This window comes from Acinonyx jubatus, chromosome B1 (genome assembly GCF_027475565.1).
Source record: "Acinonyx jubatus isolate Ajub_Pintada_27869175 chromosome B1, VMU_Ajub_asm_v1.0, whole genome shotgun sequence".
Lineage (NCBI taxonomy): Eukaryota > Metazoa > Chordata > Mammalia > Carnivora > Felidae > Acinonyx > Acinonyx jubatus.
Genome location: NC_069382.1, coordinates 43,610,796 through 43,625,781, shown reverse-complemented (window position 1 = coordinate 43,625,781; position 14,986 = coordinate 43,610,796). Strand labels below are relative to the sequence as shown.

Here is a 14,986-nt window from a genome sequence, read left to right as displayed (position 1 = left end):
GCATGCTCTCCCACTGACCAGTCGTCAGTTGACCTGGGAGCACAGAGCAGCCAGACTTCCATTTTCTCCTTTTCCGCACCAGTATCACGAGACCGTTCATGCACCTTGCTGAAGGATGGAGGAACTTAAGGTGATCGTAACATAAATGAGAAGTATGTTTGTAAAATGGGAAATTTCCTAAGACTGTCCTCACAGTTCAAGAGGTAAGCATTTAAAGAACAACCAAACCATGGGTGCCTGGGTGGCTCGGTCAGTCGAGCCTCTGACTCTTGATTTTGACTCTGGTCATAATCTCACGGTCATGATCTCACGGCAATGAGATGGAACCTGTGTCGGGCTCCCATACCCATGGAGCCAGCTTAAGACTCTCCCTCTCCCTCTGCCCCTCCCTGGCTCGCTCTATCTCTCTCAAGAGAAAATAATAATAATAACAACTAAATTTTAAAAAACAACCAAACCAAAATACCTTCAAAAGCGGTCACCCCCTCTTTTCCAGTTTCTTTCCTTGATGTGCATACTTAAATATACCACCCCATCCCAAAAAGACTGCTTTCTCAGAGCATGCGGACCTCTTCTTTTTAGAGAAGTCCCACCTACTACCCCAGGACTGGATCACACTGGAGCGTTCACCTCCTTCCCCCAACCCAAGATACAGTAATCCCCAACAGTTCATTCCCTTACATTTGAATTACTCGCTCCAGCCCCACACCACAAGGGGGCTTCAACACAATAGCTCTGGGTGGGCACTGGCATTCAAAGTCTCCTCTAGACTTGCCCACTAGTGCGAAGTGTGTGATAAGGATTTACTTCTGGCTGTCCAGCAGATAAATTCTGATAATCCCGGCATGCTTGTGTGTGCACAAAACACCCCTCAGAGACATCCATTAGTTTTAGACACTACAGTCGACATCCCTACGGGGGTGGGGAAATATGTTCCCAAGAGCAACATAATTGCACTGGGAGTGGTTCTTTACATTACCCTACAGAACAGCATCAGACTCCTCCCACCCCCAATTTTGTGCAGATCTTGAACCTAACTACATTAAAAAAAAAAAAAAAGTGGGATTTTACTAGAGTCCTCTGCCCATGAAAGTCGCGTTAAAATTCTTCTTTTCCCAACATTACTCTTAGTAAAATGGAAGAGCGATGTTATGATCCTTCAACCAGCGCCTATAAAGGGTAGCGGAGTGAGTGATTCTCTTTTCCAGTTACAAGTGTGTGATACCCCAAGGGCCTGGCCCTCCGACAGGCTGGGAGGTAGGCAGAACCCAGACCAGAAGATGGCGCTCTCTAGTAAGACTTGAAAGTCCAGGGGCGCCTGGCTGACTCGGTCAGTAGAGCGCGCAACTCTTGGGGTCCTGAGTTTGGGCCCCCCACTGGGGGGTAGATTGTACTTAAGATTTACAAAAACCAATTTTAAGGCTTGTAAGTCTGGGGTTCTCCACTCTCTGAGGAAGAAGTTCATTTATTTGCCTTTCTCTGGAAATTAGGACCGACACAACCTCCTAGTGCCCTTCCTGCTGTTATAGACTCTTCTAAGAGTTACTGTCATTCAGTGATAGTGATGATCTGTTTACCAGATACTCCTCAAACCCCTCTCCCCCATGCCACCCCCACCCCCCACCCCAGCCTCTGAAACTGGAACCATGTTTCTTGTCTCTGTATAACCAGTGCCCACATGGTGCCTGGCACACGGGCTTCTGGAATGCAGAGCGCCCAGAACATGTGGATTTGAGTAGAAAGCTACTGGGGAGGGGAGGCTGTTGGAAAGGCTGCCCCAACCATGGTCCAGATGTGAAATACGGACCTCAAGCCACAGTTCTTTCCAGAGAGGAGAGGGGAAAGGAAGACACTGCTGCTGTGGGGGCTGAAGGAAACTCCCACACGTCCTCCTTCAGTTAGATGTGTGCATTCTACTTAGTTGTTCGCCCATCTAGCTCTGCCTCTGATTGCAAGTCTTTGTGGGAATATGTGGCTTTGTCGTCCCGGTGTCCAGGGGCCACCTTCTATACTGAGGGCTGGCATTCAGTGAGGAGCTAGTCCACTCCTGTGAACACCTGTCCCAGGTGGGCCTGTAGGAAGCAACAGCTTCTAAGACTAAACTTCTCTGAGACAAGACGATTCTAATTTAGAACAAATCACCAGGGAGAGCTAGCTGGGCTGCCTCTGCTCCTTAATCTGGCCTCACCCCTGGGCTCCTCCCAGCTCAGTGGACCAAAAGGAAACCTTATCACTCTGAGCCAGTTTCACTCCGAGCCCTGAGGACACGCTCTCCTGTCACACTAAGCCTGGCAGGTGGCTCGGGCTGAGGAGTCTTTCTGACTGGATTGCCTTCCCATCACCTCAACTCTTTGGTGGGAACTCAATCTTCTCTAGCGCTCACGGTGAGACCGCTATGGCCTACAGCACGAACTACCTAAATCCTGGTGCCAGCTAACTCCCCTTGCTCATATCCGCCTCCTCCTTTTGCATTGTTCATGCCATCCCCATTACACACATCGCCTTTCCTGGGCTGAGGATTAATGTGTTCCATTTCTTGAACTCCGAGGAATAAAGGCATCCGATAACTCTAAGAAGGTGGTCCCAGGGCACCATTCGCTGCACAGACTGAGAGCATGAATACCAGTCAGCTTACTTACCTGGAACGTCCCTCCTCAGGGAGGCTGTGGCTTAGCTGGCCTCATCTTGACAGGGAATCGAGTCATACCGTTTCCCGGCCTGCACCAGTCCTCCAGGATCCCAAGAGAATTACAACATGATCTCCTTGACTCCCAAAGTGATCCTAGACTAGGGGTTAGCAAACTCTGTAAAGGGCCAGATAGCAAATATTTAGGCTTGGCAGATGATAAGGTCTCTGTTACAACCCCTCAAGTCTGCTTTTATAACGTGGAAACAGCCATAGACAATTATGGGAACAAATGAGTATGGCTGTATTCCAGTAAAACTTTGTGGACACTGACATTTGAATTTCATGTAATGTTCGTGTGTCATGAAATACTGTTATTTTAATTGTAAGAATTTCAGTATTCGGTGTGGTGTTGTTGACTATGCCCATCATTCTGTACATTAGATCTCCAGACTTACTCATTTTATGTTAAAAAAAAAAAAAAAGCAAAAATCATTCTTGCTTCGAGGGCCATATAAAAACAGGAAGCAGGCTGTATTTACTGACCCCTGTTCTAGACCTCCAGGTCAGACAGACAAGGAGTTCAAATCTGTTCTTCTTTTTTTAATTTTTTTTCCTTTTTTTTAAAGTTTATTTATTTTTGAGAGACAGAGAGGGAGGGAGGGGCAGAGAGAGAGAATCCCAAGCAGGGTCGACACTGTCAGTGCAGAGCCCGTTGAGGGGCTCGATCTCACCGACCTGAGCTGAAATCAAGAGTTGGACACTCAACCAACTGAGCCACCCAGGTGGCCCGAAATCTGTTCTTAACTACTCACTGTGCCACCCCAGGGGAACTAAAACTCTCCCCATGTCTAGGACTCTGTTTCCTCATCTGCATGATGGAGATATTATCTACCTTGATGAGAATTAGAAATAGTACCTGTCAGCGTGTAGTGACTAGTAAGAATACAAATGCTTAATGCAAAAATGCTGTTGCAGTCAAAGCTAGCCTGAAGGGCACTTGATAGGCAAGGACAACAGTTTTCTTTCTCCTCTGAGGGCTTATCAAGGGCACCAAGGGGACTATTTCCAGGGCTCAGATACAGGTTTCTGTGTAAACCTGTCGAGATCTGGGGGCTTTAGGACACGTCGGCTCACAGAGCTCAGGGAGCCTGTTTTGAATGTGAATCCGCCTTCCCCTGAGAGTGAGGGCACAGCCCCAGAGAGAACACCTGGAGAGAAGCCATGGGAACGGATCCATTGGGTTCCAGCAGCCTGTGCTGCTGATGTCTGGGCCCTGGTTAAAGCGTCAGAACCACACCCGGTAAATGACTGCTTTCCACGGGCAGCAGCGGGGCGGGGTGCTTCCCCAGCAAGCGTTTATTCTGACCCAGAGGCGGCCGATGATAAGCGGAGCCGGAAGTAACCTGGATGGTATCCGCGGCCACCACAGTTCTTCCGTGTGCATGTGTGTTTCAGGGGGTGCGGGGGAGGGGGGCGGGGGGGGGGCGGTTAGTTTGCTGGGCACGTTCTCCCCCAGGATCACTATCCGTCCTGGTTGCAGAACAGTATCCAAAGGCACGCAGAAACGTTCAAAGCAGTCCGTACTTACTGCACTGCCTGCTCCCATCTTCATTTTAAAGTGTATCTGGGGCGCCTGGATGGCTCAGTCGGTTGAGCGTCTGACTTCGGCTCAGGTCATGATCTCACAGCTCGTGAGTTTGAGCCCCGTGTCGGGCTCTGTGCTGACAGCTCGGAGCCTGGAGCCTGCTTCAGATTCTGTGTCTCCCTCTCTCTGCCCCTCCCCCCCACTTCTCTCTCTCTTGCTGTCTCAAAAGTAAACATTTTTTTTAAGTTAATAAATTGTATCTAGATAATTAAGACACCAGGTTGCAACAGGAGTCTAGTGCATGCTGTAAGAGCTGGACCATGGTGATCACTTCCTAATGTATATAAAATGTCACGTCACTAGTTGTACACCTGAAGCAAATACAATATTGTAGGTCAACTACACCTCAATTAAGGAAAGAAAAGAAAAAAAAGAAACTCCAAATTAAATTTCTTTTTTTTTGAAAGTCATGCTGCCATTTTTTTATTTTTTTTTAATATATGAAATTGTCAAATTGGTTTCCATACAACACCCAGTGCTCATCCCAAAAGATGCCCTCTTCAATACCCATCACACATTAAATTTCTTAAAAAAATAAAGTGTATCTGTTTGTATAACAGGGAAAATGCCAGGACAAAGAATCAAAATAACAGTGGTTAGTTACCTCTTGGTAGCGAGGAGCTTAGGATTTCTTTTGTTCTGGGCATAAGCATGTACGACATTACTTAGAAAAATCTACAGGCCAAGTGAGTGGACAAGGGAGTGTAGGGGAGAGGAAAAGGCACCACTCCTTCAGAGGGAGAACAGGAGAGGGCTTTTCACCAACTGGGAAGCCAAGGTGAGAACCTGAAGCCACCTGACAGACGCCCAAGCTCCCAGGGTCCAGGGGGGCTTGACTTCCTTCAGCTCAGAATCCTGGATTTGGGAAAGTTCACTCTTTATGCTGTTCATAGATCTTACAATCGTTCTCTGTATTTTCCTGGTTGTTGTTGTTATGTTTGTTTGTTTTTTGTTATTAGCAGCTAAGCTAAGAAGACTTCAGAGAAAGGAGAGAGTTGTGTCCCTCCAAGGCCCAGGCCCGGAGTTTGAAAGACACACAGCAGCCTGCCCCTGAGGGCTGGGTCTGGCGGCCACAGCGGGGGGGGGGGGGGGGCAGAACAAAAAGTGAAGGACCTCAGAGGGAAAAGTTAGGGTCATTTGCATAAAGATTCTTTCCCTAAGACTCTCCTTCCAGAGGGTTTTGTTTCCTTTTGTTTTTCTTAAATTGAACCTGGAGGGCTGTGTTTTAAGAGAAGTTGCTTTCATATCACTTTACATGGCGGCCCCAAACACTGACAACTAGTTGGGGTAACCAGGGAGGCCTTAAGGGGCGCCACCCCCATCCCACCCGGAGGGGCTTCACAGGGCAGTACCTGTACCAGGCCCACCTCCCACCTCTGTCCCTCTACAGTGTGACTTTTATCACAGGGCAAGAAAAAGCATCTCCTCCCTTTCAAGAGGTCGGGGCCCTTGGAGCATGGACTATGGTTGGGAGGCAGGCCGACCTCTCACCTCATCAGGAAAGGCTCAGACTTCCAGGAGAGCTGAGCTCAGGAGAAGATTCCCTGTGCTTCCCCAGTACCCTCTATTCAGGAATGGAAAAACCAAGTTGACTGAACCAGGGATTTGGCTCCCAGATCTTGGGCAGTGTGAACACAATATGAATTCAAATCACATCCCCACAGTGAACCTTTCACTCTCTAGGAAACTGGTGGGGGATTGGGGTGGAGGGATCAAGGAAGGGACCTTGCTCATACACTCAGCCAAAAGTGCCCGGTGCTGAGGAACAGGCGGCAGCTTTTAATAGCGGGGACAGAAAATTCAAATGATGTCCTTCTGGTAAATGCCACGGTCCCTGCAGGCCAAGATTGAGGGACGTGTCGTAGGGAAGGGATCAGAGATGTCCCATCCTCTGTGGGAGAAAGGGCATTGGGACCTCTGGGCACCAGGCAAGGTGGAAGCAGCAGGAATCCAGGTGAGAGACCCTTCATGGGGTGAGAAACACTGGTCATTCCCCAAGAGAAGTTTTCTAGAAGACGGAAGACATTTTGCTGCACCCACACAAAAGTACAGACACAAATCTTTGAAAGGTAGTACCATTTTATTTAGTGTTATAGAAATTTTAGGTTACTTGTTAAAAACGAAACCTAAGAAGTTAAAAATTCCCGAAGTAACAAGGCAGGGAATAGTTTTACAATCCAAAAATGCTGGGCAATCCTGCAATCGGAGGGAGGAAGAGGTCAAGTCAGTGGCTCCCATAGTAGATACTGAGAAACCAGAGTTGCCATTGATGTGACTAGTAGGAGGTTAAGTTCTCCACCTAAGGCAATGACTCTTTCGGCCTTGAGGGATAATTCATTAGTAGTTCTCAGAAAGAAAACAGAAAGGTCAATTGGGAAAAAAGACCCAGGGAGGGAAGATCCTAATTTAACATTAAGTTGCCTCTGGACTTCAACACAGTATGTGGCTGAGCGGCGAGGATCCTCCCTCCTCTCTGACCTTCTGAGCGCCGCCCGCTGCGGGCAAAGCTGGAAACGGCATGCATACACCCCATCCGTGCACACACCTCTCCACTCAGCAGAGGCAAAGGGCAGACTTTCTTGCTCCTCCATTCTGCCACCCCGATGTGGCTAACACACAGGAATAAGACGGAGGGCAAGAAACCTGTCAAAGTCCAATGAGATGGACAGCAAGTAGTCGGGCAAAGGACTGACATTTTTTCAGGAGTCTGACCTCCAACTGAAGTTCACTGCAAGGTGTTTGGTATTTAATCGGATGCTTCCCTAAAGTCCTGACTGCTCTTTCTGAAGGCAGCCAGAAGAGGAGAGCTGCTCCAGCTTCTCCAGAACGCAGCTTCCTCCCAGGGTCCTTCAACTGGGTTAGCATTTACAGCAGCCAGAGGCGGGTCCCAGCTCTCTTTGTGTACTTGGGTGTGTGCCCCCCCAACCCCCGCCAGTTAGAGGAGCTCCAACCCTTGCTAATGGCTCAGAGCAGACTAAAATTCTTCCTAGATAAATTCTCCCCCAGAGTCGAGAGTCCTCGAGGACAGTCGGACAGTCGTTAACTAATGACCTCCAGGTGATCTACGCTGAGAGGTGCAGGAATGCTATGAATTCGGGTTTTTTCCAGCAGTGGTAGAAGCCAGACACCCTTGAAGTAAATTGTCCTTCATTCTCCAGAGTTCTCAAGTGGCATTTCAGAGCACAAGAATTCACTCCTCTACCCAGACTTCCCTCTCAAACACTGACCGAGTTAGTTACGTGCCCAAGGTCCTAGAAGCAGATTATCTCCAGACCAACCACCTCTCGTGAACAGGTCTCCACACCAGCCCTTCTAAGGAGAAATCATTCAGACCACACCTGACCCCAGTACACTTGGGTTATCACAGTCAAAATACACTTATAAGTAAAAAATATATTGCAGAATAAATATATACACGCACATTTTCAGAGTTCAAGTGGAATATAAGGTTCTTTTTGCAGGTATGTAAATAACTTTCATAGCACTCCAAAAATACAAGGCATCTGAGAGGCTTACAGTGGTCCCCACTACTGTAAGACAGTATTAAATAAAATAGCTAAAGATCATTAACAGCTAATTCGATAAATCAAGTTACAGTATCATCCTTCAGATTAAAGTGCTCCGATAAAACTAACATTGCAGCAAATGTGATCCTGAAAAGGGCCTCTGCTGACAACCATCTTGCCTCTTAACCTCCATATAACAAGGACAGACAGAGAAGCGATCCCTAGCCAATCCTCAAGCCCCGCCCACCACGCTAGCCTCGGACTAGCCTCAGATATTCTTCCCCCGGGAGAGAGGTAAAGATTTGATCAGATCCTGTCACAACCACGAGAAAAAACTGACCAACGCAGAAATATTCTAATTCCAGTATTAGGTTCCGGACAATGAAACTACCTGAAGGATCGGAACTGGGTGCTATTAGTGAAGACGTGTCCTAGCTTTAAAAAAAAAAAAAAAAAAAAAAAAGGGTATCCTCCTAGATTTAAAAATACAGCAAACCAAAACTAAGTGTTACCTTCTTGCTCTTCATAATTTTATAATACGGTGGGGGAAACGCCGGGAAATGCTGCTGAGGAAATCCGGGGGCCAGGCAAGGCCAATGAATCCTACTAAAATCATTCCGTACCTGGCAGAACCATTTTAGTGAGTGTATGGGTCATCCAATCCCTTATCAAGGCACCGACTAGGCTACTCTAGCCAGCTAGGAACCCGGCTATCATGAGACTTTGACCAACCCCATTAAGTGAGTGCAAAATGATTCTCTAATTCCCTATTCAACTTCTCATGTCTCTACAGACACGCCCTAAGGATTGATAAAGAGCACATTTTAAGGCTAGAGAGTAGTGGTAGCTAACGTTTAGAAAAGGCAGCTTGTTCAAAATCTGCAAGGCACACTCAGGGGCTTTCTTTAAACTCCCCTGCTCCAGTCAAATCAACAAGACCAAGTCGAAGAAGCCCAGAAGGTTCACACGGTATCAGAATTTAGCACCCGCAGCCAAAAGCCACCCTGAGCTACTCAAAAGCCAAGCAAGTGTATGTAACGCAACACCAACCACACGGTCCTTCTCATTTCGGTCCTTCTCATTTCGCCCCACGCTTTACTGACTGGGGGAGGAACGGGTACGTATCTTTAAATTTCAATATCAAAGAAAGAAAATCATCCCAATGTTAAATACATGAATATCCCCTGCGCCATCTGAATCTCTGGGCCAGGAGCAGACCTTATGACCATGTCTCCGATCAGAGCATAAAATATTTACAGGATAGTCAAAGGCACAGTGGCATTTAAAAACAAAACCCTGGGACTGTACAGTAAAAGATTCATTGTAATAATTAACCTGGTCTCAACTGGTAGAACGGACTCTTGCCAGATAACACACAAGGGAGATAGATGGTGATTTCGAGCCTGTGTGCCGGTTATCAGGCATGCTGAGTCCTTGACCTCCGGGGCAGGTGGAAACAAACTCACAAAGAAGTCTCGGTGTCGCAGGCTGACGATTCACATCTTTCCTGCCTTTTTGCCGACCTGAGTGGGAATCCGGAGGATGTTGGGGGTCTCCTCCATGACCCTGACTAGCAGGTTGTCAATGTAGTCTTCCAGCTCGCGGACCTGAAACTCCTTCTTGCTTATCGTCTCCTTCTGTTTGAGGACCAGCTGAATCAGCTCATCGTGGGTTAGCTGTGCATAAGCGAAGGCAGGGTCCGATGGGTTGTATTTCTTTAGGGGGAGGAGAGAGGGGGAGAAAAAGTGGTAAAGTCAGCAAAGAAGTCAAATATCTAAAAGAAATACAAAAGAGGAAAATGTTAGCCGTCTGAGCCTCCTGGGAATGTGTTTTCAGTTCTGGTGGAAAAGCAGTTATTGACAAAGTTTTCTGTAAAGGACCAGACAGTGAATATTTTAGGCCTTCCAGGCCACATAGGGCCTTTGTTGTCTGTTATTCAATGTAGCAACAGGAGGTCTGTGAACACCTGGGATGACTGATGTCCACCTGTAAAGTGACCAGGCCCAAACGGTGAGGAAACACTAGGTAAGGACTGAATAAAAAGCACCTAATCATACCAAGTCTCCAGTTGTGTGGGGAAGGGGGCGGGGGGGGGGGGGGGACGCAACTTAACTTTTCCTGAAATTTGTAGTTCAGGGGATTTAGAAGTTTAAAGAAACAAATTCCTAGAGCCACCTCAAGACACTTTTGCCTGCAGAACTCGGAGGCAATCAGTTTCACCACCCTGAGGGTCAAACAATTTCACTTAGGAAGGCTAAGAGACCACCTTCTACAGGAAGCTAAGTCAAGAGAATCCTCATGGGGAACCTGGGTGGCTCAGTTGGTTAAGCGTCCGACTCTTGGTCGGGTCATGACCAAGGCTCAGGTCATGATCTCATGGTTCAAGGGTTCGAGCCCCGTATCAGGTTCTGCACTGGCAGCACAGAGCCTGCTTGGGATCCTCTTTTTTCCCCCACCTCCCTGCCCCTTCCCTGCCCACTCTCTCTCCCCCTCAAAATAAAACAAACATATTTATTTATGATATATTATAATAAAGAAATAAGAAGCATCATCATTCACTCTTTGACAAAAACACATAGACGGCCCTGTTCAGTCCCGTGACATAAGCTGCCTACACACTAGCCAGAAATCAGAGAGATAGGCCACCTCTCCCACCCTGGCTCAGAAGGGAAGCACAGTGCTTGTACGACTGGCTTAGAAGCCCACACCAACATTTCCATCCGCAGAGCAGGTTTTCACCTGCCACAGGCTGCACAGAAACAGGTGAGATGTTGGACTACTTTTCAAAAAACAACTTCTCCCTTAATCTTTCTGTTGTTTTTGTTTTTTACCTTGTTGAAGGCATACATCCCTCTAGACCTCAATTGCTCTATTTATAATTCTAAAACAACCTTCAGCCAGAAAGTTGCATTCCTGGAAAAGAATTCTGGAGACTGGCTGTACAATGTGACTATACTTAACCCTACCGATCTGTATGCTTAAAGGTGCTTAAGATCTCTCGTACACTGTGGTGGGAATGCAAACTGGGGCAGCCACTGTGGAAAATGGTATGGAGGTGCCTTTAAAATTTAAAAATAGAACTGATCCGGTAATTCCACTACTAGGTATTCACCCAAAGAAAACAAAAACACTAATTCAAAAAGATATACGCACCCCTATGTTTACTGCAGCATAGTTTACAAGAGCCAAACCATGGAAGCAGCCCAAGTGTCCTCAATAGATAAATGGGTTAAAAAAAAAAATATGTGGTAATATATACAATGGAATGTTATTCAGCCACAAAAAAAGAACAAAACCTTACCATTTGCAACAACATGGACGGATCTAGGGAGTATAATGTTAAGCAAAATAAGTCACAGAAAGACAAATACCATATGATTTCACTCACATATGGAATTTAAGAAACAAAACAAAGAAAGAAAAAAAAGAGACAAAAACCCCTCAGACTCTGAAATATAGAGAACTAGTGGTTACCAGAGGGGGCGTAGGTGGGAGTATGGCTGAAACAGGCAAAAGGGATTAAGAGTATATCATAATGAGCAGCGACTAATGTATGGAATTGATGAATCATTAAACTGCACACCTGAAACTAATATAATACTAAATGCCAATTACACTTGAATTTTAAAAAATTTTAAATGCTTAAGATGGTAAGTTTTATGTTTATTTTACCACAATTTTCTTTAATGTTTTTATTTATTTTTGAGACAGAGAGAGACACAGCATGAGCAAGGGAGGAGCAGAGAGAGAGGGAGATACAGAATCTGAAGCAGGTTCCAGGCTCTGAGCTACCAGTACAGAGCCTGCAGTGGGGCTGGAATTCATGAACCGTGAGATCATGACCGGAGCTGAAGTCGGACGCTTAACCGACTGAGCCACCCAGGCACCCCTACCACAATTTTTTTTAATGTTTATTTATTTTTGAGAGGGAGAGAGAGAGAGCACGGGGGGTGGGGGGGGAGGTAGGGGTGGTGCAGTGCAGAGAGCGAGAGGGACAGAGGATCCGAAGTCGGTTCTGCGCTAACAGAAGCAAGCCTGACGCGGGGCTGGAACTCATGAACTGTGAGATCATGACCTGAGCCAAGGTCAGACACTCAACTGACTGAGCCACCCAGGTGTCTCTACCACAATTTTTAAAAAACTAGTTGCATGTCTATTGATACATCCTATCAAGAAAAAAAGTACTCTTTGGAAACAATAGCGAAGAATATGTTCTCAAGGGTTTTTAGATCATAACTCTGTCATGTAAGGATTTTATTAAAAAATGTGGATCACATAAGATACTCTCTGTAAGACGGTTTGTGAGATAGAAACATGAAGAAGCTGTCACCTGGAGGGAGGGACAGGCAGGGATTCCTCGAGAGTAGGGACCAGGTATGCGCAGGGGCTCAGGGGCTCAGAGTCCAGAGAGCTGGACAACCAAGCGCCCACTGTCACACAAGAGATCACGACAAACTTCAGAGATGGGAGTGACGAGTCAACTAGACTTTGGGCATGGATTAAAATTGATTTCCCCCCCAAAATAACAGAATTCTGTTTTTCACTTTAAAGGGAATATTCCCTCATAATGGAAAATCTCAACTACAGAAGAGGGAAAAAATTATTGCCTGCAACTCCAACACTTAACATTTGGGTCTCCTATTGTTTCCTTGGTTTCTTTATGGTATGTTTTCAAACTTTAAGAATCACGCAGAATATGGCTTAAAAGCATTTTAAAATTATTGTTTTGTGAGCATTTTCCCGTCATTAAATTTTGGCAAAAATCACGTTTTTTAACAGATGCTTAAAATTTCATTATACTTTACCCATCTCTCTATTGCTGGATATTTAGGTTGTTTTCAAAATTATACATAACAGTTTTTATTAAAATCCCTGAGCAGAAATCTTTGATCATATCTCTAAAATATTTCCTTACGATAGATGCAGAGGATTGAAAGAGCATGCATACTTCATACCTTACAAACTGTGAAACAGCGATTCAATTTGATTTCATAATCCAAAGGGGAAAGAATGTAAGACTTTGAAATCATTACACGATCCTAGACATGTGATCATTTAAAAAACTGCAAAACAATCCAGCATTACAAAAAGTGAGCAACAGCCATGGTGAGGAAGAGGTACAAAGAAAATATCTGTTAATTCCTTGTCACATATTTCCTTCCAGGATTTTTGCATTGGACTCCCCCTCCCATAGTTGTAATAATAATAATAATAATAATAATAATAATAATAATGTCTATTCAAATTTGGGTCCAACTGTTTCCATATTAATAGGACAGATGATTTTTGGATCTAGGTAGCTGTATTATTTTTAAATTTTTTTTTTAATGTTTGTTATTTTTGAGAGAGACAGAGAGCAGCAAGCAGGGAAGGGGCAGAGAGAGAGGGAGACACAGAATCAGAAGCAGGCTCCAGCTCTGAGCTGTCAGCACAGAGCCTGATGTGGGGCTTGAACTCACCGACCGCGAGGCCATGACCTGAGCTGTAGTCAGCGCCCAAACGACTGAGCCACCCAGGCGCCCCTAGGTGGCTGTATTAGTTTTAAATGGAAGTGTTAAAGCCACTTGGGTAAATAATACACTAAGTTTTAAATCATCTAGAAAGAACGGAGGCCCTAAAACAGGAACCCGCCTCCCAAAAAAAGCCATTGTAGCAATGCTGCAGCTATCTTTTCATAACTTTAGCTATGCAATTTCTTTCCCTAACCTCTGTCTTACTTTGCAACATTCCAAAGAGTAGTTACTTTTATAAATATTATTTACGGCTTAGTACAAAGCATCTATTATACAGAGGGCCAATAGCAGTCTCCAGGAAACTTTCCATATTTACTCAGAATATTTACGAGGCATGGTCCAGGACCAAGCGCTTTGTTGCAGTCAGCCAGAGGGGCAGCGGTGGGGCGGACAAACCGTAAGCAAAATAAGCAGCAGTTGCCTTTGTTGTAAGGCAAGTTATTCTCTCAATCAGGGCCAGGAGATAAGCCCCTGATTACATGAGCTTTGAAGAATAAATAAAATGGGAGCCAAGGGTCTTGCTCACTTCCCGACAGCTAGGTGTTTGTTTCTCTTTGGAGCCCAGCTGCATTCCACAGTAAAAGGAAGGAGGGATGGGAGGCTGCTCCACGACCCTGGTTTTCATTACTGTCCCTTTTATGCTGTCCTTTTGCCCGGTTTCCTGGTAAATATCGTTAACTCCAGGAAGATAAACTCGGCCTCCTCTCCACACCCACAGAAACCAGCCAAGCTGCGTTGGTCGAGTTATGGTGTGGTTTTAGGCTATGGCAAAAACACAGCAGGCACACCATACTGGCCACAGCTGATCATTCTGAGAATGATGCTTACTTACCGGTGGCCCTGGAAGCATGTAGTACAAGCAAAAGAGAAGGCGAGGCGGCTAGAAGATGCTAAACAGCTCGCAGCAACCATCTGTCATCACCGCTCAGCCTCTTTACCTGAATCTCTGATCTCAGGGACCCTTTAGCCCAGCTCCTGGTGGCACAGGTGCAATGGAGCCAGAGGTAATACTGACTAACCAATGCTTTAAAAATGCTTGCGGGAGTAAAGGAGGCATGAGCGAAAAGTTTTTATTTTAAAAACACAAAAACTGGGGCGCCTGGGTGGCTCAGCTGGTTAAGCGTCCAACTCCTGGTTTCAACTCAGGTCATGACCTCCAAGTTCTGTGACTGCAAGCCCCGCATCAGGCTCTGCACTAACAGTGTGGTGCCTACTTGGGGTTCTCTCTCTGCCCCTCCCACTCACTCTCTCTCTCTCTCTCAAAATAAATAAACTTAAAAAAAAAGAATAAAAACACAAAAACTGGGGTGCCTGGGTGGCTCAGTCAGTTGGGCGTCCGACTCTTGATTAGGGTCAGGATCTCAGTTGATGGGATTCAGCCCTGCATCAGGCTGTGCGTGGACAGCATGGAGCCTGCTTGGGATTCTCAGTCTCTCTCTCTCTCTGTCTCTCTCTGCCCTGCTCGTGCTCCACCCCCCCCCCCGTCAAAATAAATAAACTTTAAAACATAAACAATAAAAAATAAAAACAGAAAAGCTACTTGATGTCTTACACTGCACAAGACTGTAAGATCTCTGACTGAATGCAATTTCTAGATGCCCTAAACTAAAATAGAAATAAGGTTCATTTCTACTGACAGTGACTACCCCAGGAGTCAGTTAGGAAATTCCTCTCCACATATTTGAAATGCAAC

The 14,986-nt window shown here is 45.9% G+C and overlaps 1 protein-coding gene across 2 annotated transcripts in view; it reads right to left on the bottom strand.

The window, feature by feature from the left end:
• Window positions 1–6,335: 6,335 nt before the first annotated feature.
• The window catches only part of RAB11FIP1 (RAB11 family interacting protein 1), a 32,488-nt gene continuing 23,837 nt past the window's right edge, over window positions 6,336–14,986 (bottom strand). For both annotated transcript variants that reach the window (XM_027070419.2, XM_027070434.2), the window contains one exon: window positions 6,336–9,495. In XM_027070419.2, the coding sequence (XP_026926220.2) occupies window positions 9,277–9,495 (219 nt within the window). In that variant the 3' untranslated portion in view covers window positions 6,336–9,276. The remainder of the gene's footprint in view (window positions 9,496–14,986) is intronic.